We start from the raw sequence: 27,370 nt of genomic DNA on the forward strand, positions 1-27,370 counted from the left end.
AAAAAAAGCTCTAGGTTTTCTCAATAAATGAGATTGGGACCCAGAATGCTATCTGGCAAGGAAAAGAAGGTGAGGGCAGAGGAAGAGAGTAGTACAGCCACAACCTGGATGAACCTCACAAACACCATGCTGAAAGGTCATGTGTTGTACAGCTCTGTTTCGAGAAGTAACTGGAATAGGGAACTCTATAGACAGAACAGCTGAGTGGTTGCCATGGCTGGGAGTGTGGAGGGTGGGAATACTCAAGGGTATAGTTTGTTTGGGGGGGCAATGAGATGTTCAACAAAATGACACTGAGGTAAAGGGGCCATGGACTACATGAAAAAGCATTTGCCTGCATGCTACATGCTGTGGGTAACATTTTCATGAGTGAGTGATCAGTACCCTGCCTGGCCCATTATCTCCATAATAAACCTGGGCCCCCTTAGCCTAATCTTTGGGCCTCCCAGTCTGTAGCCTAACAGGGAAACAACAGCTTTCTCTGAGCTCTGAGCTCAGCCTCTGCCCCACTGCTTAGGACCCTGCTGGGAAAAGAAAGCAGAGATGCCCACCAGGTCCTCAGAAGTTCCTGGTGAGGAATGCAGTGCCTGTAGGATGGATGTTTGGGATGATTTGTGGACAAAGGAATGGTGAATATGGAAGGCTGAGGGTCTGAGTGTCATTGACCAAGAATAGGCAGTGTCTGAGGGGCAGACACCTCACTCTGTCATCTATAGAGCCTTATTTCTGGTGGTGTTCCAATGGGAGTCCTGGAGACGGACACCTGACTGAGTGAGTGGGCTGTACACATACTCGCTGAATTGGTCCTTGGCAACCTGCAGGGCGCTCCGGGGCTGGGGGTAGTTGGAGACTTCAATGGAGGCCTGAGGGCCACACAACAGCTTGAACAGAAGGTTGTCCACAATAGCCAGGGCAGTTGCTGGAGAGTGGTATGCCTGGTTGTTGAACAAGGCAGTGACCACTGTCTTCTCTCCTTTGTCTTTGAAGGATGTTGCCACCAGGCACCGCTCATTAAAGCCACCTCCCTCCACCGAGGCCCTGAAAACCAGGAACTCCTCCAGGTCACCTGTGGAGCAATGTAGTGTCAGGGACACAGAGGGTACAGGAATGGGCACCCATAATCATTCCAATGACAATCTTCAGGATTGACTACAGGCATAGATGAACTGGGACCCTGGACTGCTGGGGCTTCTGCTGGGCCAGCAGTGCCCATCATGGTGCCAACAGCCTCCCAAGTGCAGATATAATCAACCTTTTCCCAAGCAGGAACTCAGTTCTGCCATTTTCTCATCATTCTGTCCACTGAACATCAGGGCTGCTGGTCAGGACATAGGGAGCAATAAAGTAAGAAAACCTTCCAGTATAATCAATTTAACCAGATCACAGCTGTTCTAAGCCTGGGGCATTATCTAATTATGGCTGCTAGAAACTCAAGACCATTTAAAATTTCAAGGTGTGGCCAGGCATGGTAGCCTTTAATCCCAGCACTCGGGAGGCAGAGGCAGGCAGAGGTCTATGAGTTTGAGGCAAGCCTGGTCTATATAGCAAGCTCCAGGCCAGTTGAGGCTACAGGGAGACCTTGCCTCAAAAAGACCAAAAACAAACAAACAAACAAACAAAATCAAGGTGTTGGATGAAAGCACTGAGTCACATGAAGGTACATTGTCAGTCAACCTAGCCTATTAACAAAGATGATGTAATACAAAGATAGCACTTGTGTTTTGTTTATGAAGGGTCCTACAGAATGGGTGTGTCTAAACCCTGGTAGTGTGCCTGTCTGTAGTGTTCTAGGTGTGCTTTCTCTGACTCAGCATCATGATCTTCAGCATAGGGGACAGCTGGTAATGTTCAGAGGCAGTTCTGATTGTCATGATGGAGTGAGGGGCAATGCCAGGGACACTGCTAAATGTGTCAGAGGGTAAGGGATAGTAAAGGATGACCCACCCCAGAGTCAACACTGACAGAGTCAGAAGGTGAGCTGTGTCAGCACCATTGGCCCCCAAGCCCCAGCCGCTCCTTACCGAGCACCTCTCGGGGCTCCTGCCCCTCAGCCTGTAGCATGTCCCTCAGGTGCTCAGACAGTTGCTGATCCAGCTGAGAGGTGCCTGAGACTGAGAAGGGCACAACAGTTCTTCCATAATTGCACAGGCTTAGTTTCAGGAGAGGGTTATCAAAGACCTCCGATGAGTAGTTGATGGCCAAGAGGGCCAGGGTGATGCAAGTCAGGGGGACCAGGACCTGAGCTGCCACCATCTTCCATTCCCGCCAGCTGTATGCAGCCTTCTTCAGGAACATGGCCCAGAACTGCTGGCAGTGGAGAGCAAGCTGTGGCAGAGGAGAGGCAGGTGACATGGGCTGTGCATGGGGGCAGGCAACTAGCCCCACTGTAAGTGCTGACCTAAGTAGCATCATCCTGGGGGCCTTTGGCTGACATTTCTTCAGGCAACTACCCCAAGAGCAACTTGTAGTGACAAGGGGCCTTAGGTGGAGCTCAGCAAACTATAGGAGGGTACATGTGCCTACAGATCCCCACATGGGCTTGTGGGGTCTTACAACAGCCATAGTAGCTTGGCAGATACTTTTATCACAAAGCATTAAGGGACCAGCTGAGGTCTTCTGCCTTTACTCTGCCCTTTTCTGGCGACACCACCATGAAGAAGGCTCTGCTCCAGTTCATGGATAAGCAGAGACAAACCCTCTCACCTGCCTCCCTGGATTTCCTGCCCCTGTTCCACATCACTCTTTCTTGGCCTACTAAGTGCAGAGAGCCTCAGGACCTTGGGATCAGATCCCCCGCCCCCAAGCCTAAGGCTCCCCACATGTTAGCCATTTCACTTTGGCCCAGGCCTTGGTATCCTGCCTATAAAATGAGAGCAGGACCCTCTCTGCTGCCATCTACTTCATCAGGTCACTATCAAGCCATGTTAGTACAGAGCTGGATGAAGGGCAGTGTCTTGTCCCAACAAGACACTTAGAGAAAATATCCCAATGTTTTCTGTGAGTACCCAAGTCAGAATATTAAGACATTTCTGCTGGGTGAAGTAGAGCACACCTGTAATTCCAGCACTCAGAAGGCAGAGCCAGGAAGATCACAAGTTTGAGGCCAGCCTCATCTACATACTGAGTCCCATGCCAACCCTGTCTCAGAAAAAAGCCATTTGAATTGTTCCATTGAAAAACTCTGCTTCTTCTTCCTGCTGTCCCATGTAGCATAAACTGGAATCTGCTTTCTCCTCTACTGATCCCCTAAAGCTTATATCTGCCATGTGGCCTCTCTGCTGTTAGCAGTTCTAACATGAGGAGCTAAGGGACTGCTGACCTTCCCATGGTGACTGTGTGTGGCCCCAGCCCCAGGTGCTCACCCCTGTGTTGAGCTTGCCCATGGCCTGCTCTTCCTCGATGAGGGCTCCAATGCCATCAGTTGGGTCCATCACCCCACATAAGTTGGGGTCCACAGCCCAGTCACTTGCCCGCCTCTCATGCTGGTACTGCAGGGCAGGGAGCTGGATGGCCTGAATATCCATGCTGGTATCCACCAGCTTACCAACCCTGCACCAGAACACAGGTACCAGTCATAACTTGGTTCCTAAGTTGGAGAGCTAAGCTGTTGTCCTGCCAAGGAATAGATCCTGAAGCAGAACAATGCCATCAGTTTGTTCACTCACTCACTCACTCACTCACTCACTCACTCACTCACTCACTCATTCATCAATAAACTTCTCCAGAATACCATCTGGGCATAGCCAGGTAATGTCCATGGGAAAGAGACAGTTAGTTGGGGCCCCAGTGCATAGGACTCTGTACTCAAAGGGGATTACCCAGTTATCATTTATAACCAGGGTGTTTGAGGGGAAAGGAGGGCTATAGGGCACAATGGCAGTACTGAAGAGGGCTCATCACACAAGATTTTCTGGGTCCAAGAAAGATGCAGGCCAAGGATACTGCCTGCATCTTACTACTGGAAAGCAAGACAACTGTGCTTCAGAAGGGTGTGACAGAGACAGACATGGTGGAGGGAGGGCAGGTGGTGAGGCCATGAGGTCCTATAGTAGTTGCTTGGGGTAAGACTGTGCTATCATTGCACTGGTGTTTGAGAGCATCCTGCGCCAGATTGTTAGGATCCTTGGTGTTAACATTTTCATGAGTGCTCTAATCTTCAGGTTCTGGTTATGAATGTGAACTATGGTCAGTTTCCCTGTGAATCTGGAAAGTTCTCAGAGGTAGTGCCCTGTCTGGTTGTCTTTCTGTTCTGACCTTTGCTTGGCTATGTACCCATGGTATCACTAGATAATCATTGAGTAGAAAAATGGATGAATGAATGAAGAATGAGTAAGTGTGAAAAAATGAACAAACAAGTAAGGGAGTCAAAACTATTATTCTATAGTGCTTTGACAGAAGCTTCTAAATGATGCATATTTGTCATGAATGGGCTGAATATAGTCACTTCATATGATCCACTCCTAAGTATATATATATATATATGTAATCATGCAAAAACTGTACACAAAATGTTGACAGCAGCATGATCTATAATAGCAGCATGATCTATAATAGCAAAAAAAGAAAGAACATACAGGTCCTCCAACTGAAATGGATAAACAAACATGGTCTACCCAGATGATGGACTATAGTTCAGCCATAAAAAAGGAATGGTGTTCTGACACATGCTACAGCATGCACCTCAAAAGCACTGCGCTACGTAGATCAGGCACAAACACCACATGCCATGTAATTCCATTTATATGAAATGTCTGTAACAGGCAAATCTTTAGTGACAGAAGTAGATCTTGGTTGCCAGGGGCTGTGGGAGGAGGAATGAGATGAGTGGTGATTGCTAATGGGTGTGGACATTTTTTTGGTGGGACAGAGAATGTTTAAAATGTCTTAAATAGATTATGGTAAGGATTGTAGAATATGTGAATACACCAAAGACACTGAATTGTATGTATCAAGAAGGTGACTTTTAAATGTAATATAAATTATATTTTAGTAGAGCTATTATTGAAAAAAAACCATGGGGCTAGAGATGTAGCTTAGTGCCCAGCAGTTGCCTAACATGTGCTCGCATGTGCGAATCCAAGTTTTCCCAGAACTGAAAAATAAAACAAAACAACCAAATTAGCCAGCAGCTCCCTGCTAATTGGGAAAATATAACTGATCAGCTGAGCAGCTTGACATGCTTTCTCATCTGGCCTAACCAAGTTCATCTCTGCCTCACTGGAGCTGGTTCACCTGCTCTCCCTCTTCATCCCCTGAATCTTGCCTCAGGCCTTAGTCTCTACTCTGCTGGTCCCTACCCAGGTTCTTCTTTTACTGATTTTTCCAGGTCCATTTATTTATTTATTTATAAGACAGGGTATCTGCCAGGCATGGTGGCACATGCCTTTAATCCCAGCACTTGGGGGTCAGAGGTAGGCAGATCTTTGTGAGTTAGAGGCCAGCCTGGTCTACATAGTGAGTTCCAGGACAGCTGGGGATACAAGGAGACCCTATCTCAAAAATGCAAAAAAAAAAAGAAGACAGGGTATCAAGTGGGGTGTGGTGGCGCATGCCTTTAGTCCCAGCACTCGGGAGGCAGGGGCAGGCAGATCTATGTGAGATTGAGGCCAGCCTGGTCTACATAGTGAGTTCCAGGCCAGTTGGGCTACAGGGAGACCCTGTCTCAAAAACATTAAAAAAAAAAAAAGACAGGGTCTCACTACATAGCCCTGGCTGGCTTGGTACTCACTCTGTAGACCAGGCTGGCCTTGAACTCACAGAGATCCACTGCTCCGGAGTTCTAGGATTAAAGGTGTGCACCACTACACTTAGCTTTTTAAAAAAATTTGTGTGTGTGTGTGTGTGTGTGTGTGCGTGCGCACGTGCGCGTGCAAATACTATGGTGAATGTGTGGGGGTCAGAGGCCAAACTTATGGCATTGATTCTTTCTTTCCACTTTTATGTAGGTTCTAGGGATAGAAATTAGATTGACAGGCTTGGATTGAACCACTGCTGACCCCAAGCCCATTTATGTTTCAGACCCAAATCACAAATTCAATTCAGAGACACCAAGTGTCACCATCTCACCAATATTTCCTTTGAATCCAAAACAGGCCACCCATCTGAACACCTGCAGCTGCTGCCTGCCTTCATGACTAACAGGGGATCTGGACAGGCTGGCAGAGCCTCTGGGTTTTTTTCTCCTGAGATGAGTTGCTCAGAGACCACCATCAGGCAGGGCTGGAGCTGATGCACAAAGACAAGGCTGGAAGTTGGGTAGGGCCATGTGCTGAATGTAAATTAGGAGACCAAGTAAACTGGGGGCCAGACAGGCACTAAATCTCAGAAAATAGAGAGAAGCAGAGGCCCTGAAGCTTCTGAAAGCAACTTGGGATTGGAATTCCAGTATAGCTGACAGCAGGCTGGCATGTAGCTTTTTTATTCAATCAAGATTCACCAGAAATTGCTGTGTCCTGAGCTAGACACAGGTCAGCTAGTGACCTTTCACTCTTCTCTTCTTCTTGCCTACTCTGTTTCAGGGGTTCAGCTTCTAGGTCTTTCTGTGCATCCTCTCCTGGTTGGTCTTCCTGTACCATGCTAGCCTTTCCTGTTGGTCCCACAGCCCCTGGGACAGATAGTTTTGAGCACACAGCACAAGGCTTTATAATTTATGTTCAGTTATTATGCTGCCTCCTGTAGAACATGATTTCCTAAGAAAAATCTATTTCACACATATTTTTATTTCCAATTCTTAGCACTGCATCAGCCAAACAAGAATTCAAGAAGTGTCTGATAAATAAAGCAACTATCTGGAGTTCTGAGGATCTGAGAGCTAAGCTCCCCATCTCCAGGGCAGATACACATATCCTGTGGGGTGGCCCCTGCCTAGGAGAGCTCAGTAGCACCAATGCTGACCTGTGTGTGGGGTGGTAGTCTCAGGAAGGACCCTGGGAAGCTCAGGCATGTTTGCTACATACAGAGTGCAGCTTCCTAAGTATACAGGTGCCCATAAAACTCACATGTGAACTCTGGCTCATACAGCCTCTGCCTGCCTTATCTCTGTCCCTGTTTGCCAGCATCTCTGCCCTCTGACAGTGCCCCAGAACAGAACCGGGTAGACTGTTTATGTCTGCCCTTTAACAAAATCATCCTCAATGCAGGTCTGGGATAGATGGAAATTCATGGCTACTGACCGAAGGAAGACTTCCTCCATCGTGGTGACAGAGGCCCCGAAGCTGGCAATGCCCAATTCCTTCTGCTTCTTTTCCAGTTTAGCAAAAAGACTTTCAAACCTGAAAAAAGACCCAGAGTGATGAAGCATTTTTCAGACATTTTCTAGATAATTTCTTCCTAAATAATTGAAGGGACAGGGTAGAATAATTCCTTGAAATGCCTTTTTATTCTTTTTCTTTGTTTAAAAAATATTTTATTTATTGGGGCTGGAGAGATGGCTCAGCGGTTGAGAGCACTGACTGCTCTTGCAGTAGACCCGGGTTCAATTCCCAGCACCCACATGGTGGCTATGACCATCCTTAACTCCAGTTCCAGGGGAATCCGAGGCCCTCTTCTGACCTCTGCAGCACTGCACGACATGGGTGCACTCACACACATGCGGGCAACACACTCATACACATAAAATAAAAATAAAATATATTAAAAAATTTTATTATTTATTTTTTTGTGTGTATACCGTTTATGGCCTGCATGTATGTAAGTGACCTCGTATGTGCAATGACCGGCCCATTTTTTTCTAATATTTTTTAAAGACAGGATCTCACTATGTAGTTCTGGCTGGCCTGGAACCTGCTGTGTGGACCAGGCTGGCCATGAACTCATAGAGAGCCATCTGCCTCTGCCTCCCAAGTGCTGGGATTAAAGGCCACCATATGCCAACATCATTTTTTCTTTTTTAAAAAAATTCTGGGGCCGGAGAGATGGCTCGGTGGTTAAGAGCAGTGGCTGCTCTTGTGGAGGACCTAGGTTCGGTTCCCAGCACCCACATGGTGTCTACCAACCATCTGTAAACTCCAGTTCTAGAGGAAGCCAATCCCCTTTTCTGACCTCCATGAGCATTGCACAAGATAGGTCCACTTACATACATGCAGGCAATATATTCATAAAAATAAAATTAAAATAATACATAAAAATTAATTTAAAAAATGTTTGCAAGGTTGGTGATCAGACCCAAGGTCTTGCCCATGCTATTCAAGTGTTTTACCAATAAGCTACAAGACTGAAACATCAGTTTTTCTTTTTAGTGGAACTAGGGATTGAACTCAGGGCCTTGCACACTCTAGGTAAGCATTCTACTCTTGATCTACAACTCCAGTCCTTGGTTTTACAGACAGGGTCTTGCTATGTAGACCATACTGGTCTCAAATTCCTGATTCAGCTACTCACCCTCCTTAGTGCTGGATTACATGCATTCATGTAGCACTCAGTTAAGGTGCCACTGAAACAACAGCTGGGCATGTGGTGAATGTCTGTAGTCTCAGCATTTGGGAGGTGAAGGCAGGAGGATCAGGATTTCAAGGTCAGCCTCAGCCACATAGTAAGTTTGAGGCAAATCTGAACTTCACTGAGACCCTGTCTCAAACCTCAACCCAAACAAAACAAAACAAACTACCTTAGGGTCATATAATTTGCTGTTCTTCTTAAAAAATCTCATTTTATTTTAATCAATTAATTAATTTAAAAAATTTAAAAGACAAGGTCTCACTATGTAGCCCTGGCTGTTCTTGAACTTGCTCTGTAGACCAGGCTGGCCTTAATCTCAAAGAAATTCACCTGCCTCTGGCTCCTGAGTGCCAGGATTAAAGGCATGCCCTGTCCCCTGCCCCAAATCTTATTTTATTTGGGGCTAGGGATGTAGCTGAGTTGGTAGAGTGCTGGCCTAGCATGCACCTGGGTTCAGTCCTCAGCACCACATAAACCAAGTGTGGTGGTATACACCTGTAATCCCAGTACTTGGGAGGTAAAAATCAGGAGTCATTCTGCTACATGTATCCCCAGCTACAAAGCTAAATCCCCAGCCTAAGTTTTTATTTTTCTTAGAGAAGTTTTAGGTTCACGGAAAAATTAAAAGGAAGGGATAGAGATTTCTTCCATCATTCTATCCCTGTTTCTTTCTGTGAGCATTTGGACTTGAGCTCTGGGAACAGAATGGAATCATAAAACAAACTAAAAAATAAAACACACCAAAAAGCCCCCAAACTGATGATAATTAATTTGGTTGTAGGGCAGTGAGACACTTTTAATAAAATAACAAAAGAAGTCACAACAGGAAAGATGTGATACATGAAATATGAAAATATAAAATTCAATGACCTCCCTCTCAAATAAAACATATATATAACAAACCTGATAAAAGTTGCAACAAAATGGTTGATATGATGGAACTGGGAATATAACTCAGTAGGCAAAGTGCCTGCCTTGTATATATGGAATCCTGGGTTCAATTCCCAACATGCATACACTGGTCATGGTGGCACACATCTGTAATCAGCATTTGGGAGCTACGTAGAGGCAGTAGGATCTGAAGTTCAAAGTCAATTCTAGACTACATAACCAGTTTGAGGCACCAGTATGGACTACAGAATACTCCATCTCAAAAATGAAAACAAAAATTTATGGTGGCACATGCCTTCAATCCCAGTGCTTGGAGCGGCAGAGATGGCTCAGAGGTTAAGAGCACTGACTGCTCTGGCAGAGGACCTGAGTTTGGTTCCCAGCACCTACATGGCAGCTAACAACTGTCTATAACTCCAGTTCCAGGGGATCCGATGCCTTCTGACCTCCGAGGGCACTGCACAACATAGGTGCAACCTAGATTCATTCAGGCAATATACTCATACACATAAAATAAAAGTAACAAAATATTTTTTAATCCCAGTATTTGGGAGGCAGAGGCAGATGTAGCTCTTTGAGATCAGGGATAGCTTGGTCTACATAGTGAGTTTCAGGCCAGCTGAGGCTACAGGGAGATCCTGTCTCAAAAAAAACAACAAAAAAAAAAACAAAAAAAAAAGAAAAAAGAAAATACTGTCCCCCAAAAGCCCCCCAGCTAGATATGAATATCTAAAAGTGGCCATAACTGAGCCAAAGATGATACCCAGTTGAAGCCAACAGGCATGGAACCATTATACCCTCTGGTGGCAGAGTGGAGAAAGGCTAAGTTGCAATGTGCTTTATCAACCTGTATTCAACAAAAAAAAAAATTTTTTTTTTGTTTTTTTTGAGACAGGATCTCCCTGTAGCCATAGCTGGCCTGGATTCATTATGGAGACCAGGCTAGCCTCGAACTCACAGAGATCCTCCTACCTCTGCCTCCCGAGTGCTGGGATTAAAGGCATGTGCCACCACACCCAGCTTCAACAAAAAATCTTAGAAAGTTCAATCATAAGAAAAAAAGGGTGGGGGGACACATACTCTTCACTCTTCTATCCTGATAATGGGAAGTGAAGCCCAGCCCTAGGGGGATCTTATGCCTCTGGCCTCCACAGGACATAACCACATACATATAGACACACACATACAAATAAGTTTAAAAATTTTTTTTACATTTATTTATTTATTTATTTATTTATTTATTTATTTTTTTGTGTGTGATTATGTATGTGTGTGCAATGGAATGTGTGTGAAAGAAGAAAACTTGTGGAAGTTGGTTCTCTCCTATCATGTTGGTTCCAAGAATTGAACTTAGGTCATTAGGCTTGGCAGCAAATGCCTTTACTCACTCAGCTATCTCATCACCCTCCCCGGACAAATTTTTTAAAAAGATATAAACTCACCAGGCTTGGTAGCACATGCCTGTAGTCCCAGCACTTGAGAGGCAGAGGCAGGCGGATCTCTGTGGGTCCAAGGCCTGCCTGGTCTACACAGTGAGTTCCAGGATACATAGTCTGTCTGCAAATTGCAAATTAGCTCCACAAATAATTCTGAGTGTGCAGCTACTTGTGTTCATTTTTTTAGAGGGGGTTGAGAGAGGTCTCGTGTAGCCTAGCCTGGCCTTGAACTCACTATGCAGATGAGGATGACCTTGAACTGACCCTCCTGTCTCTACTTCCCAAGTTCTGGGATCGTAGGTATGCACCACCATACCTTGGTCTGGTGATTGTTGTATATGTTCAACCTGGTGTTAGGAGGAAGTCCTATGTGGATATGAATGGCAGGCAGGCAGTGAGTGCTCTTTCAATCTGTTTGATGTTGATACAAGTTATACCTCTCCCTGCATCCAGTCCAGCAGATGTCCCAGGACCTGACTATACCTTTCCAAGAGATGATAGATGCCCTTTAGTCAAACCAGAGAGGGCATGGAGCTCTCATGACTGTGGGACCCCATCCTGGATCTGTCTCCAGGGCACATACCTGTGTGTGCTCTCCTTGGGAAGAATAAAGGACAGCTCGGCCCCAGCATGGCTCTCCAGTGTGGCATTGGGGACATGGTGGTGTACCAGCTGGGAGATGCCTTCAGGATTGCAGTGTGGCTCCTTTACCAGTGTCATGTGATAGCCAGCTCCTGGAATGTGTGGACCAAGTATGAGGTCTTTTGGCTGTCCCACTTCTCCTGTCTTTCCACACCTCTGTGGCTCACATGAGGCAGGCTCATGGGAAAGAGGCTGGAGAGCTAGGTGCAGTGGGGCCAAAACAGATGCATCTCAGGGCTCCTCTATCCTGTGCTAGTGTGTTACCTCCCATATCCCAACTGGATAGAGGTGCTGAAGAAGCTGGGTCAGTGAATGTAGTCAGGTATACCTGCTGGAAGCCAGAGCCTTCTTGAGGATAAAACCACCAGCAACAATTTGAGCCTTTGAGGGTGTCTGTATTATAGGATTCATGCTGATCATTACTGCAAGGCTCACAGGAAGAGACAGGACCCACAGTACTATATTACACTCTGAGCTCTATCCGGATTCTTGCTTTGTAGGAAATGGTCCTCCTTTGTTCCCTTCAGTGACAAGGATGTTGGGCCCAGGATGATCAATAGCTTGGCTAACTGAGCAGCCAGGCAGGGAGTAGCAAGCAAAACTCACAAGGCTCTAGCAGAAATGATCACAAGACTCCCTTTCTTGGAAAGAGAACCCAGGATCTTAATTATGCACATGGCCACCAAGGATGAGGGCACCCTCTCTAGCCTACTCTGGCTATACTGGAGTATGTGCTTGGTATAGTAGAGGTAAGGTGTGAACCATGGGTGTTCTTTGGGGAGGAATACTCTTGGGTAAGAGTGGGATGCATATACTGTTAGACCAGGAAATGACAATAGGAAGCCAGTCACTCCACAAAGCAAAGGGGCTGGGTCCTGGACTATGCAGTGAATAATGCTCTTAGTGGGGGCTACAATGTTGGCAAGCATGGTGGCCATTCCAAGGAACTCCTGTCCACCCTAAGGGACTCCTGCCTGCTCCAAGGGTCCTGGTTGTAGCTTAATCAGAGCCCAACCACTCAAGACATTCTACCCTACTCTACTTCACCATTCCAACATGGTTCCTCTGAGTGGGGCAAGAGAACAGTAAGTCTGGAGAAGGCCTTGCCCAACCCATGCCAGGACCCTTCACACAGGCTAACAGTGGGCAGTTCCTCTCAGCACAACAGGTAGTGGCACTGACCCTGTCACAGGGTGGAGGTTGCCCTGGGCTCCTACTGCCTAATGCTCACCATATTTCTTCTTGAGGAACAGTGATGACCCACAGCACTGTAGCTCCCCCTTGGCCATGATGGCAATGCGGTCCCCCAGCAGGTCAGCTTCATCCATGAAGTGGGTGGTCAGCAGGATGGTGCGGTCACTCTTCTGTTGCTGAAGAAGATCCCAGATGGCCCTTCTAGACATGGCATCCATGCCTGAGGTGGGCTCATCCAGCATCAGTACCTGGAAGGGTGAGGTATAGCCTTGTGATGGCAGAGCTGTATCCCAGGCCCAGGCTGGCTTTGCTGTGCCACCCTGTGCAGCTCAGTTGGGGGTTTGATAAGCTGGCCTTACCACCCCTCTGTTTATCCAGTGTGTAGGAGCCTGACCTGGCTGTGTCAAGAGGTCAGAATCCCCCCGTCCCCGAATTGCACCTTGGAACCAGCTATGAGGGCAATGCCGATGGACAGCTTGCGCTTCATCCCCCCACTCAGGAACTTGGACCGTGAATCCCGCTTGTCCTCCAGACTGAGGATGTGCAGCATCTGCTTGACTTCTTCAGGGCACTTCTGGAGAGACAGGCCTTTTAACTGAAAGGTAGGGGATGAGATCACTTGAGGCAGGTTGTGTTGATAGGAGCGGAGCTACCCAACAAGCTCCCTAGCCCAAGAGATAGCTTTCCCTGACATCACTGGACTCTGTTTACCCTCTATTCTTACTCTGGCTTTTGTGGAATAGCTCCTCAGAACAGATTTTACTGGGAGGCTAATGACACACTAAAGCAGCTTCAGAAATCCAGGTACATAGCAATGGATAGTTATCACCTACAGGGCTCTGTCATCTGTGGACTTACCTGAGCATAGAAGTAAAGATGTTCTGCAACTGTCAGGTTGTCAAATAGGACATCATGCTGGGGGCACAGGCCCAAGTTCTTCCGAATTTGAATCATGTCTTGGGAAATTTCATACCCATGAATATATGCATGCCCACTGGTAGGAGGAAAAAGACCTGCAACCAAATGAGAGATCCTCAAATTAATCGTGAAAATCTTGTTAACTTGTACAAGGTGTAATAATAACCTCCTTTCCTCATTCAATCAGTTCCCCTTATTTTATGGAAGAGTCTATCCATAAAGAGTTACCAGGACCCCTGTAATCTGCTATGGTAGGCTCTATCCAGCAATCCAGCAGAGCAGTAGGAGACGGTAAGGGTGGGACCCTGCCTTTTATAAGACATACTGCCCCTCCCATACACATAAGTATGTAGGTAATAAATCCATCATGGCCATAAGCCTCACTTTCAACACCTGGGTATGTGCTACTGACTGATGTCTTATTAATGTTTCAGGAAGACAAGGAACAGCCTCAAAGGTGTGACACACACTAGGAAGGAAAGCTCCCCTCCTTTCCCTCTTTTCTCTTTCCCTCCCATAGGTACTGGGGACTGAACCTAGGACCCAATATATGCCAGGCAAGCAAACCACCACCAAGTCACATCCTTAGCATAAGACAGCTCTCTAGAGTGGGTTTGAAGCCAAACAAATATGGGGGTTGACCCATTCCTCTGTGGCTGGAGAATTAGTTTAGTTTGTTTTTGTTGATCCTACCAGGTTTCAGCATTCAAGGACAGAGGCTGAGAGGAGGGAGCCACTCAAAGGCTCCTCACGCAGTCTCCTTGGGCCATGGGCTGAAACTCCACTGGATATAAAAACATCTCAGTCCTCATAACTGGGGAAGGACTGAAGTCACATGCGAGAACAAATCCATGGCTGGTATGAAGCAGCTGGAGAGGAGGGCCTGTCAACTATAGGTGGACATGGAGATGCCCCTTACCTGTGAGCATGGAGAGAGTAGTGGTCTTCCCAGCTCCATTGTGGCCCAGCAGGACTGTGATCTGTCCCTCGTACAAGTTCAAGTTCAGGTCTCTGATGCCCATTTTGTCCTTATTTCTTACTCGGAATACCTGTAGGCAAGGCAGAGGGATGTAATAGACTTCCTGTGGCCCTCAGGGCCTCCCTTTCCCTTTGGAATATGACCCTAGCATCTCAGGATACCAAATCTGCACCACGAATCAGCACACAAAGGACTGAAGAATGGGCAGAGGCTACGTCCATCTGTCAGGCCTTATATGTCCCACAATCTCCTTGTCATCACTGTGTGATTAGAAGGCCCAGGAGACCCAGGCATATGATGTGCCCAAGCATAACATGTACCAAGAACCTAGTGAGAGGTGCATCCAGGACTACATGGTCACACTATCACAATGCCAGCATAGGGCCAGATGTGTAGGGATGGTCTTTGTCCTGGAGAATGAGTCAAAAGAAGCTGAGCGGTCCCTATTCTCCTTTATCAGGTGCTCAGAAGACTGGGGGAGAGCAAGCCTAGAGAAAGTACCAGCTGCTTACCTGCCTGCCTTCGAGGTCTCACCTTGGACAGATGCTTGATCTTGATCCCAGCCACCAGGTCCTCTGGCTCAGCTTCAAAGTACTCAGCTCTGAGTGCTTTTTCTGGGTCACTATCTTCTTCCTCTTTTCCTAGGACAGTCCTTGGGTTCCCACACCAGTAGGAGGGCTGTGATGTAGGTAGACAAGTGCCACAGTCACTCCTGTCAGTTCATTCTGTTTGTGGTCAACTTGAGTAACCATCATTGACACACTAAATACACCCAGCAACATTTCCTGAGCCTTAACCCACCAGGGCATATGACTGAGGAAAGGACACTGTCTTAGATTGAGTTCCAGAACACCTCCTGAGTCAAATTCCTGGGAAAGCTCTAAGCCTTGCTTCCCTAATCTGGCAAATGTGCCTTAGAGCAGCTTGTTGTGAATGTCAACTCAGATTTAGCAGAGAAGAAATGGAATTTGTCAAAAGTATGAAGAAATATTGAACATTCCAGTTGAAAGCAATATCAGAGCCAAAAAAGAAAGGAACCGTCTTGATTCTCTCTGGTCACCAAATGACAGGCTTTTAGTAAGCAAGGGAACTACAGACCTCACACACTCTGCCCTGAGTGTACCAGGGGCAAATGAGGACGAATGCATGGAGGGTGAGCTGCTGGGTGAGGACCTGTTAACCCACAGCTCTGTTTCCAGTGCCAAGAAGCCACATTCCATTGATGTTAATGGACAAATTTCTCATATTTAAAGTGCCTGTAAAGTCAGAATGAATCTCACATTATAAATGGTGGCATTCTCCTTCACGACCTTAGACAGAATAATGTCTACCTCTCACAAAAGGTGTCACCTTATATTTGATGAAATTTTTGCTGAATCAAAGAATGAAGAGAGAGGCATCCCTATCAGTTGGGAATTGCTAGTGTGTGGTAGTATAATCACACAGCAGGATATGGTATAGTCATTACAAATGAAGCTGACTCCTAAAAAGCTGTATATTTAAATAGAAATATATTTCTAGATCAACAAAACAGAATTTATAAAGATGTATAGATGAGGGCTGGAGAGATGGCTCAGCAGTTAAGAACACTGGTTGTTCTTGCAGAAGACCTGGGTTCGAATCCCAGCATCCACTGGGCAGCTAACAACTGTCCATAACTCCAGTCCCAGGGGATCCGACAGTCCCTTCTGACCTCTTTGGGCATTACACAACACGGGTGTACTTACCTACATGCAGACAATACATGCATACATATAAAATTTTAAAAAATTAATAAAAAATTTTTACAAAGTTTAAAAAAAAAGACGTGTAGATGAAAGTCTAGAAAAACTTTTACTTACAGACAGGTACATGTACTTAAGATAGCAAAGGTACACTGTTAGATTAAAAAAAGGTTCAGATATTGTTTACAATATGGCCCAGTTTCATGAGACAAGTGATATGTGGGTCAAGTAATAAGTGCACAGGACAAGCCTGAAGAAGCTGATGGTTGGTACTGTCAAACTGACAGCATCTAGAATCATCTAGGAGACAAACCTATGGGCATGTCTGTGACAGAGTTTCTAGATCAGGTTTAACTGAGGTGGGAAAACCTACCCTAAATGTGGGTGGTACCATCTCATGTCAGGGTTACCGGACTGAATAAAAAGGAGGAAATGAGCTGAGCAGCCCCATTCATGCTCTCTGCTTCCTGACTACAGATGCACTGTGACCAGGCCTCATGTGCCTGCTGCCATGCCTGTCTGCCACAATGGAATGTATCCCCTTAATGCTATGTTAGGTATTTTGTCACAGCAATAAGAAAAATAACTAATTCAAAGGTACAATCAGATGCCGACAGTGCTCCTTCCTGGCAGGAGGAAGTGCTACCTATTTCAGCAGTGTGATAATTTTTATTTTACCAAATCCTTCAGTGTTTTGTAGGCAGAAAACCCAGTCAGATATCTGTCTTTGTGCTGGGGATATAGCTCAGTATTAGAGTGCTTACCAAACATTATGGACGGAAGGCCCGGGGTTTAAACCTTGGTATTATATTTTAAAAAAAGATTTTTTTGAAGTGAGGGAAGGGGCAGCAGAGGCTATATACATTGGTCTGCGTGTTCCTTCATGTCAGACCTGGGGTGGGGGTGGGCAGGTCTTCATCTATCTGAACCAATCCCAAAAGATCTCAGGACACATATGAACAGATCAGAGTTCTCTATCCTAGGCCTATGCAGGTATCATATGTTGGGCCTCAGAGGGGTCCTCAAGTGAGTGGTGAGGACACCTTTATCCCCCAAAGAAGTGGCCTGCTTGAAAAGCAGAGACTTCAGCACTCACCATGAGGAAGAAGTACCAGGGCTGGGGCACGCCAAACTGGCCTGGGAAGACAGCCTCCACGTACCAGGTCACCAGGCTGTAGAGCACAGAGTCCAGCAGCAGCATCCCCAGCACTTGCCCAAAGCAGAAGTCATCATCCACATTGACAGGATTCAGGAGGTCTCGCCACTGGATGCCTGTGCCTGAAGCATATACCAGGAAAACAGCCCCAAACTGTTAGGGATGGCTTGGAGGGGCCAGGATCCCTGAAGCCCCAGATGGTGCATGTATTCATGCTTGTGTACATAATTGGCCTGTGTTGTCACTGCAAAGTCTGTATGACTGGTTCTTTCTTGGCTTTGTGAAAAATCTGATAACTTTTAAGTCTTTTTTTTTCCTCCCAAAGAGGGTCTCATGTATCTCAAGCTAGCCTTAAACTCTCTATGTAGGCAAGGATGAAGGATGACCTTGAAGGTTTTTTATTGTTGTTGTTGTTGTTTTTGTTTTGGTGTTTTTGAGACAGGGTCTCCCTGTATCCCCAGCTGGCCTGGAACTTACAACAGAGATCTGCACCTGCCTCTGCCTCCCAAGTGCTGGGATTAAAGGCGTGTGCTACCACACCTGGCAAAACCTTGAAGTTTTTTTTTTTTTTTTTTTTTTTGAGCTTGGAAGTTCTTAATCCTTTGGTCTCCGCCCCCCATGAGCTAATATTAAAGGTGTGTACTCCCACACCCAGTTTATTCTTTGTGAGGGATTGAACCCTAGGTAAACAGTAACTGCTAAACTATATCCCAGTCCCCAGTTAACTTTCTTCAAAGCTTCTGGACAATAGCAAGTTACAAAATCAGTAAGCTGCAGAAACCATCATAAGCTCATGAATTGACTAGATGGGTTTGCATTTCATTGGACACATGTATGCACACCCATACAAATGCATATAGATAAATATATACATATGTACACAAATATACACACACATGATGTTGGAGACCATTGCCCTGTTTGAACTCGGCCAAAAGCATACTTTGCATATATGCAAAGTCAAGAATGTTTATGATGGCAAAGCTAAATAGGCATGTATGCAGACCCAGGTTCTGAAGTACAGTACCCCTTATACTTTTAGATTGGATAAGGACACTATTTTATAAATGAGTGTATTGTCTCCATGTAAGTGTACCCATGTTGTGCAATGCTTACAGAGGTCAGAAAAAGGCATCAGATTCCCCTGGAACTGGAGTTACAGATGGTTGTGCTGGGAGTTGAATCCAAGTCCTCTGTAAGAGCAGCCAGTGCTCTTAACTGCAGAGTTATCTCTCCAGTCCCTTTTTAAAAAAATTTTTTGAGACAGGGCTCCCTGTAGCCCCAGCTGGCCTGGAACTTGCTATTTTGATCAGGCTGGTCTCAGTTTTACAGAGATCTCCTGCCTCTGCCTCCTGAGTGCTGGGATTAAAGCTGTGTACCACCACACCCAGTTTAGGACACTATATCTTATTCACAATTTTCTGTGAACATCTGTTCTAAACCCTGTAAATAAGCCACATTTTGTAGTAAATAGTTTCCAGAGCCCCTGCAGAGAAATGTCTTTTGATCTACCTACCCAAATATCTGCTTAGAGCACCTTATCCAAGCTAATAACTTTGTGGTTGGAGACTTGGGGCCTTTGTTCTGCAGAACAGAGTATCCTGGTCCCCAGCTTTCTTTAATGTTGAAGTGTCTCATGTATTGTTGTACCATGCCATCCTTCTTCTGTACCCACTGCCACCCAGCTACACAGGATGTAGCAACATGAGATTTGGGAGAGGCCAATGTGAACCAATGAAACTGAGAGACCTCAGATACATAGGGAGCTCTATGAAGCTCACAGTAGGTTAATGTCACAGTCCATACAAGCTGGACCTCTGTGTCTAGTAGCCCTCTGCTGGCGAGAGGGCCCTGGATGGAAATATCTGCTCTCTAGCTTTGGTGAATATTTACCCTTAAAAAGCTAGAGATTTGTTTAAGAAAATTCACAGAGGCAGAGGCAAGTAGATCTCTGTGAGTTGAAGGCCAGCCTGGTCTACATAGTGAGTTCCAGGTCAGTTGGGGCTACAGAGAGACCCTGTTTCAAAAAAAAAAATTCACAGGTTGGAGAGATGGTTCAGTGGTTAAGAGCATTTGTTGCTCTTGCAGAGGACCTGAGTTAGGTTTCCAGCACCAACATGGTGGCGTACAAGCACCTCCAACTCCAACTCCGGGGGATCCAATGCCTTCTATTGGATTCAAAGCACTCCACACACATTTGGCACACATTCACAAATGCAGACACATAAATACAGAACTTTAAAACAATTTTTTTTGGTCTTTTTGAGATAGGGTCTCCCTGTAACCCCAGCTGTCCTGGAACTCACTATGTAGACCAGGCTGGCCTTGAACTCATAGAGATCTGCCTGCCTCTGCCTCCCGAGTGCTGGGATTAAAGGCGTGTGCCACCATGCACGGACTTTTAAAACAAATTTTATTGTATGTGTATGAGTGTTTTGTCTGCATGAATTATGTGTACCACATTCGTGCAATGCCCATGGAGGTCAGAAGACGATGTTGGATTCCCTGAAACTGGAGTAATGAATGGTTGTTAGCTATTATGTGGGTGCTGGGACCAAACCCCGGTCCTCTCCAAGAACAACCAGCACTCTTAACTACTGAGCCATCTCTCCAGGCCCATAAATACAATGTTTTTCAAAAAGAAAAAGGAGCCAGGTATGGTGGTACATGCCTTTAATCTCAGCATTTGGGAGGCAGAAGCAGAGGCAGGCACATCTCTGTGAGTTTGAGGCCAGCCTGGTTTACATAGTGAGTTCTAGGCCATTCAGAACTAAATACTGAGATCCTGTCTTAACAAAACAAAAACAAAAAAAGAAAAAGAAAGTTCACTATATAACTTTCAAAAACAAAAATAAGGTGTCATACCAGTTAGTCTTTTTTTTTGGAAATGGTACTAGAGGCAATGGAACTTCTGCTCTTTACAAAGTCTACATTCTGCTGGGCGTGGTGGTGCATGCCTTTAATCCCAGCACTTGGGAGGCATAGGCAGGCGGATCTTTGTGTGATGCTCAACCAGATAGCCATCCAGGCCCTGGAGACGTACCAGAGCCACAAGAATTTAATTCCTTTTAGACCTTCAATTCAGTTCCAAGGACTCCAAGGGCTTGTCAAAATTCCCCCAAATGATCCCTTCCATGAAGTACATAGCTTTAACTTCTATTTGTCCAATGTGGGCAAAGATAACCCCAGGGCAGCTTTGACTGCATCCAGCAAACATTCTCTAGCTCTGGAGCCTCCCAGCTCAATTGCCTGGGATTTATACAAGACAAAATTACAGTATGTGCAACATACTGTATGAGAAAGAATGACCCAGGCAGAGGAGGAATCTGGCAATCGAAGCACAAAAGTTATCAAGCCCTGTGGACCATATGTAAGTGAGAGACCTGAGTGACTCCATCTTGGATAAAACCTCCATAGGACTGACCCAGCCCTGGACCCTGTTCTAAGAAAAACCACAATACTTGGAACAGATAGAGAACAACTCCCCTGTCAATGGCCTTTCTCCAGGCTCAAAGAGTACCAGAATGTTCATGAAGAAGTCTTGCAAGAGTATCAGAAGATCAAGCAGTCTAGTCTCAATTATCATGAAGAAAAATACAGATGCAAGTATCTTCACAACAAGCTGGCTCACATCAAGACTAATAGGTAGGGCTGGAGAGATAGCTCAGCGGTTAAGAACACTGGTTGTTATTGCACAAGACCCGGGTTCAAATCCCAGCACCCACATGGCAGCTAACAACTGTCTGTAATTCCAGTTCTAGGGGATCCAACAGCATCTCCTGGCCTCCATGGGCATTGCATGACATGGATGTACTCACCTACATGCAGGCAATACATGCATATACATAAAATAAAAATAATAAACAAAAAATTAAAAAAATAAAGCCGGGCATGTGGTGCACGCCTTTAATCTCAGCACTTGGGAGGCAGAGGCAGGCAGATCTCTGAGTTCAAGGCCAGCCTGGTCTACATAGCAAGTTCCAGGACAGCTGGGGCTATAGGGAGACCCTGTCTCAAAAAGCCAAAAAAAAATTAATTAAAAAAAATAAAAATGAAACAGATCTATAGTTTTGGGGCAAAATTATAAAATTAAATGTGTAGGTAACCTATTTATATACTGCTATAAAGTATTTTTTGAAGAGTGATATGCAAAGAAGCTATTACCTATACGAGATGTATATTTAAAGATATTTTTTTCATCCTGGATACCAGGAATATAAAAAAAGAGTGAATATATTTAACCATAACATACTGTGATTCATCAAATAGCAAAAACTTTCATTTCATGGAGTTTATCTGTTGATGTTGATTTAAACTATTACTTGTTTTATTATGTGGGAACATAAGTTATGTGGTCAAAAATATAAGGATTTTGAACTACTGTTGATTCAAAAAAAAAAAAACCAAACCCAAAAAACAAAGTCTATATTCTGCTGGGCATGGTGGTATATGCCTTTAATCCCAGCACTCTAGAGGCAGAGGCAGGTGGATCTCTATGAGTGCCAGGCCAGCCTGGTCTACATAGTGAGTTCCAGGCTAGCTGGGGCTACAGGAAGACCCTGTCTCAAAAACCCCACAAAAAAAACAAAACAACCCTCCCCACAGTCTATATTCTATCCATAGGTTATTAAAACTGGAAACACAATTCAAGGGCTTTTGCCTTGAACTCTTGATCTTCCTGCCCCTACCTTCTGGGTGCTGCTGGGATTACAGGAATGTTCCACCATGTCTAGTTTTATGCAGTGCTAGGGATTAAACCCAGGATGGATGGTGGTTTTTTTTTTTTTTTTTTTTAAAGACAGGGTTTTACTCTAAGTCCAATCTGGCATGGGACTCACTATGTAGTCCATAGAGGCCTTAAATTCATAGCAATCCTTCTTCAGCTTCCTATGTGCTGGTGTGTACCACATGCCTGGCTCAGTGGTATGGCTTGAGATACTAAGTTCATTGGTTGGAAATTTAGTGAATATGGGATGGACCTCAAGAATGGACCAACACTGTCACAAAAGGTCCTATAGGAATGAGATTTTTACATTCCTTTATTCTCCTGTTATGTGAGAAAGAACAGTCAAGGTGTCATCTTGGAAACAGTCACTGCACCCTTACAGGAACCATACCTGATGGCCCTTTGATCTTAGATTTCCCAGTATCTAGAACCATGAGAAGCGAGTTTCTGTTCTTCACAAATTACCCAGTCTGGGGTATTTTGTGGTACCAACAGAAATGGACAAAAATACATGATTAGAAGAAATGAGAACATTTGGCTTAAGAGAACATCTAGGCAGGGGTGAGCCAAGACCATTTAAAATGAGTCCAGTCAGTCCTTAAGGAGGTAGAACACATTTCATTCCTTCTAGGAGGGCCAGAACAACATGGAAAAGCTCTGGGAGAGTTGATGTCAAGTGTCTAGTACAGAAGCCAGACATGGCCACTCACATCTTCACCTGTCCTGCAAATGGGAGAAGTGGGGCTAGGTCCCAACCCATGGTCAACTCTCCAGAGCGCTCCTGTAAGAGGTGCTAGAACTATCCAGAAAGGACATGGGGCCTTGTCCTAACAGGAACTGATTGGATCCCCTGAAATCTGAGCATCTACCATAAGTTTTGCAAAGTGGGGGTGCACAGGCCAAAGGCAGTCTAAACACATTTTATTTGGATTTTATGATTTTTTTTTTGGTCTTTTTGAAGCAGGGTCTCCTGTAGCCCCAGCTGTCCTGGAACTCACTATGTAGACCAGGCTGGTCTTGAACTCACAGAGATCTGCCTGCCTCTGCCTCCCAAGTGTTGGGACTACAGGCGTGAGCCACCACGCCTGCCTATTTTATGAGGTTTTAAGCGGGGAAATTTCACAAACCCTATATCCCACTAGAAGCTGGGAGCTGACCCAAAGACCTCAAAACCCACTGGCTTTGAGGTCTCTGGTACAACAATTCTGGACATCTCAAGGAAGCAGGAAGAGGGCTAGTTAAATCACTAAGTCTGATAACCTAAGTTCTATCCTCATACCCAAATAGTAGAAGGAACCCACATTGAGGAAGGAGAGAACCAGCTTCCTCCAGTTGTCCTCTGATTACCACACATGTGTTGTGGCACATGCACACAACATGTGTACTTCAATACACACAATAAATAAATATAATAAAAACTTTAAAGAGAAGCAAGAAGAGACTAAGAAGCCACTTGGTAAAATCCAGTTACCAGGCAGAAGCAGGTAAGGTGACCAATGCCTCTGGGTGTTTTAATCTTTGGTTGTATTTGGCTCTAATTCCCATGGCTCCTATTGGTCTCGTGGCCTGCCCTGAATCACTTCCCCATCACCTAGGGCCAAGACAGCACTCTGTACACACTCAGTGCCTGTCTGTTGATAAAGTGCTGGCTCAGGCGTCATCCAATCACCTAAGGTGAGTCTAACTGTTGGGGACCCTTCTGGCAACATGCTCTCTAGGCTGCAAGAATTAGTAAGAGCAGCTTATGAAGACAAGACTCACCTTTGGCTTCAAATTTTCCTATGAGCTGGGCTCCCATTGCCATGGCAACATTGGATAGGAGACAGGACAAGAGCTTCTGGCTCAGTGTCATCCAGTTGTACCGAGGAGCCACGAAAAAGTAGGGGATGTAGGTGAAGAAGTACAGGAAGCCGCCCACAGCCGCTGCTATGTTGGCTATGGGGAGAAGGAGCATGGAGTATGCTAAGAACTGGCCAGGGGACTTGCCAGAGTCAGAGTGATTAGATAGAGCCCCACCCCACCTGAATCCCAGTGCAGGGATGGGGATGTAGTCTTTTCTGGTGTTGCCAAGACCCTTGTGCAGATCTTCTACCCACCTAGAATAGTACACACATACAAATGTTGCACACAAAACATGCTGACCACAGCATGAATGTAAAATAACAACTAAGAAATATTTTTTTTGGCTTGTTTTTTTAAAACAATGAAACTATACAACAGAAGCTTGGGAACTCACAGTGCAGTGTGGATTGACCCTAGACATACTAGAAAAAATTTCAAAGTCTTTAAGTTCAATACTAAGGGTAATTACTAGGAGAAATGCAATTTGTATCTTCTAAACCATCAGAAGAAACTTTTTCTGTCCAACAGAAGGTAACAAGGGAAAAACAAGTACAAAATGACAATAAGCAGAACACAAAATTCAGAGAGCAGAATCAACCTCAAATATATTAGCAATTGGGACTAGAGAGATGGCTCAGTGGTTATGAGCACTGGCTGCTCTTCTAGAGGACCTGGGTTCAGTTCCCAGCACCCACATGGCAGTTAACAATCACCTATAACTCCAGTTACAGGGGGAATCCGATGCCCTCTTCTGGCCTCTGTGGGCACTGCACATATGAGTATGCTTAATTGCATGGATGTTTATTCATACACATAAAAAAAGTTCCAGAAGCTGGGTGTGGTAGTGCATGCCTTTGATCCCAGCACTTAGGAGGCAGAGGCAGAGGCAGGCGGATCTCTGTGAGTTCAAGGCCAGCCTGGTATACATAGTGAGTTCCAGGACAGCTGGGGCTACAGGGAGACCCTGTCTCAAAAAGACCAAAAAAAAAAAAAAAAAAGTTCCAGAAATCACAGGTAGGCAGATGAGCCCTCTCTTTCTGCTACTCTTAGCAGTTAACTGTGTGTACACTTGCCTTCTGCCAGTTCCTATTTACCCTGAACATCTTGCCTTTCTTCCTTGGCCCACAACTTGAGTTCTTTTCCCTCTATTCTCTTTCCAGCTCCTTTCTGGAGGAATTCTAAGAGGTTCTCTGATGGGCTTTGCTGAATTCTTCTGTCTGTTCCTCAGGCATCTTCTCAACAACTTAATCTCTGGGTCATCAAAATAGATACCCTTTGACTCCTTAGTCATGCATAAATTCCTTTAATTTCCTGAGACTTGCATTACTATACAGTCCTATGGTCTAAGGGTAGCAACCAGGACTCACCTTTACTGAAGAAGGTGCTGACCATGAAGCTGAAGGAGATAGAGGAGATTGCAAAACACAGCAGGAAGGCCAGCACCAGGGAGGGGTCGCTGCTCGAAAGTACAGCTATGTCCTTCTTCACCTGCAGGACAGGCCACCCCAGAGCCACAGTGTTGGGTTGGGGGAGGTAGAGATGGACTAGAGAGGTCTAACAATTCAGGTTATAGGGACATGGCTGGATGGAGGGGGTCCTTGCCTCAGTCAATGGGAAGGCCTGCTGTCTTCTTTACCAGGGGAAAGACTTGCCCTAAGGTCAGTGGCTGTGAATGTTCTTTGGCCTGAGTGTTGGGGTCTCTGCAACCTCTTCTTGTCAGAACCCCTATAGAAACCATACTTACTTTGACACAGAACAGCAGAGTCATGAAGGAGACCACTATGAGAAGGAAGAGGAAGAACATGAGGAACCAAGCGCTCCAGTGCAGCCAGCCGCTGAGACCCATCATGTGCATGTACTCCTATAAGGAGAGAAGGCATCACACTGCTAGGCCATTACCCCGGCAAGCTAGAGGCTTTTCCCCAAAGCTCCAAGTGTGCCAGACTACATGCACAAATATGGTGTTATCTATGGACCAGGAGGGTAGCCCAGGATACCTGTGTTGTGGATGTGTACAGGCAGGAACTGTCTAGCACACATGGTGTGGAAGGAGAAGACTAGTCTGACTGTTGTATCAGCTTTTGTCCAATAGCTCCTAGCCCTATGGTGTAAGAATTTAGCCCTTTCTTACCTTTCACCAGTATTACATGCTATCCTATTTGGAAGGTTGTCTCTGACCCTCACATTAGGATTAATTGCCCTTTCATCTCAAGTCATGATGGTCTCTCCCCAGCCCTCTACTCAGCACAGCCTGGCTCTGCTTCATGAGAGCTAAGAGTGTCCACCTCTCCACTGAGACAGGGCCCACTGAGCTCTGTCATTCCAGGAAATACCCTACTCTGCTTATGCTTCAGCTGGGGCTTACACAGGTATCTAAAAGATGTTAAACTTGTGAATTCTCTGAGTCCTTCAGGGGTGCTCTGTGTGCTATAGAGCAATTCTAAACTCATGGTATGCTTCCCAATCTTTCAAGGTACTTGAGTTGCTCTTCTAAAATCATGGGTGTGGCAGCTGGCAATAAGGTCCAAAGTTACCCAGCCTGGCCCCTCTCCCAAGGCTGGCAGAAGGACTCCTCAAGCTACTGACCACAGTGACAGCAGCCTCTTGGGCCATGAGACTTGATCAGCTTGTGGCTACAGACATACATTAAGAGACATGGGCATTTTATTCACTTGCCTTTCCATTAAAAAAGAAAAAGATTTATGGCCGGGCGTGGTGGCACACACCTTTAATCCCAGCACTCAGGAGGCAGAGGCAGGCGGATCCTCTGTGAGTTGGAGGCCAGCCTGGTCTACAGAGTGAGTTCCAGGCAGCTGGAGCTACAGGGAGACCTTCTCTCAAAAAGACTTAAAAAAAAAAAATTTATTTTTATTTTATGTGTGTGAGTGTCTGCATGTATGTATATGTGTCACATGCATGTCTGGTGCCTGTGGGGGCCAGAAGAGGTTTTCAGAGCCTCTGAAACTGGAGTTACAGGCAGTTGTGAGCTTCCTGATGTAGGTGCTGGAAACTGAACCTGGGTCCTCTGTTAGAGCAGCAAGTGCTCTTAACTACTGAGCTATCTCTCTAGCTCCTGCCTTCCCATTTTGAAAGGAGGGGCCCAGAACCCTTCAAGAGAAGAGTACTCCTGTTTCTGTTGAAAAAATAGGGTACAGTGATGGCAGTATCTCTGACCACACCTTCCTTTTCTGCCTGCTCATCAAGTTGTCAGGATATGCCCTGAGAAAACCCAGGTTCTCCATTATCCAATGCGGCCCATGGGTTCTAGGCATCTAAAGCTGTAATGCCAGTGGTCATGTATAGCCATTTCAATTTAAGCTAATAAAAATTAAACAAAGTAAACAGTTCCTTGCTGGGGTATAGCTCAGTGGGAGGGTGCTTACATTCATGAGGCCCTGAGTTCCATCTCCAGTACTGAAAGAAAAA

General features: G+C 45.5%; 1 protein-coding gene across 12 annotated transcripts in view; it reads right to left on the bottom strand.

Moving 5' to 3' along the window:
- Positions 1–27,370, bottom strand: part of Abca3 (ATP binding cassette subfamily A member 3) — a 61,780-nt gene that overhangs the window by 11,189 nt on the left and 23,221 nt on the right. For all 12 annotated transcript variants that reach the window (XM_029569720.1, XM_029569704.1, XM_029569701.1 and 9 more), the window contains 14 exons: positions 25,689–25,805; positions 25,312–25,432; positions 23,864–24,037; positions 17,317–17,498; positions 15,031–15,174; positions 14,437–14,566; positions 13,458–13,612; positions 13,039–13,194; positions 12,637–12,847; positions 11,347–11,497; positions 7,173–7,271; positions 3,363–3,549; positions 2,022–2,325; positions 793–1,066 (listed from right to left, as the gene is read on the bottom strand). In XM_029569720.1, coding sequence (XP_029425580.1) covers positions 793–1,066; positions 2,022–2,325; positions 3,363–3,549; positions 7,173–7,271; positions 11,347–11,497; positions 12,637–12,847; positions 13,039–13,194; positions 13,458–13,612; positions 14,437–14,566; positions 15,031–15,174; positions 17,317–17,498; positions 23,864–24,037; positions 25,312–25,432; positions 25,689–25,805 — 2,405 coding nt within the window. The remainder of the gene's footprint in view (positions 1–792; positions 1,067–2,021; positions 2,326–3,362; positions 3,550–7,172; positions 7,272–11,346; positions 11,498–12,636; positions 12,848–13,038; positions 13,195–13,457; positions 13,613–14,436; positions 14,567–15,030; positions 15,175–17,316; positions 17,499–23,863; positions 24,038–25,311; positions 25,433–25,688; positions 25,806–27,370) is intronic.

Source organism: Nannospalax galili, unplaced genomic scaffold, assembly GCF_000622305.1.
Source record: "Nannospalax galili isolate Female #2095 unplaced genomic scaffold, S.galili_v1.0 scaffold471, whole genome shotgun sequence".
In the NCBI taxonomy this organism is placed as follows: Eukaryota; Metazoa; Chordata; class Mammalia; order Rodentia; family Spalacidae; genus Nannospalax; species Nannospalax galili.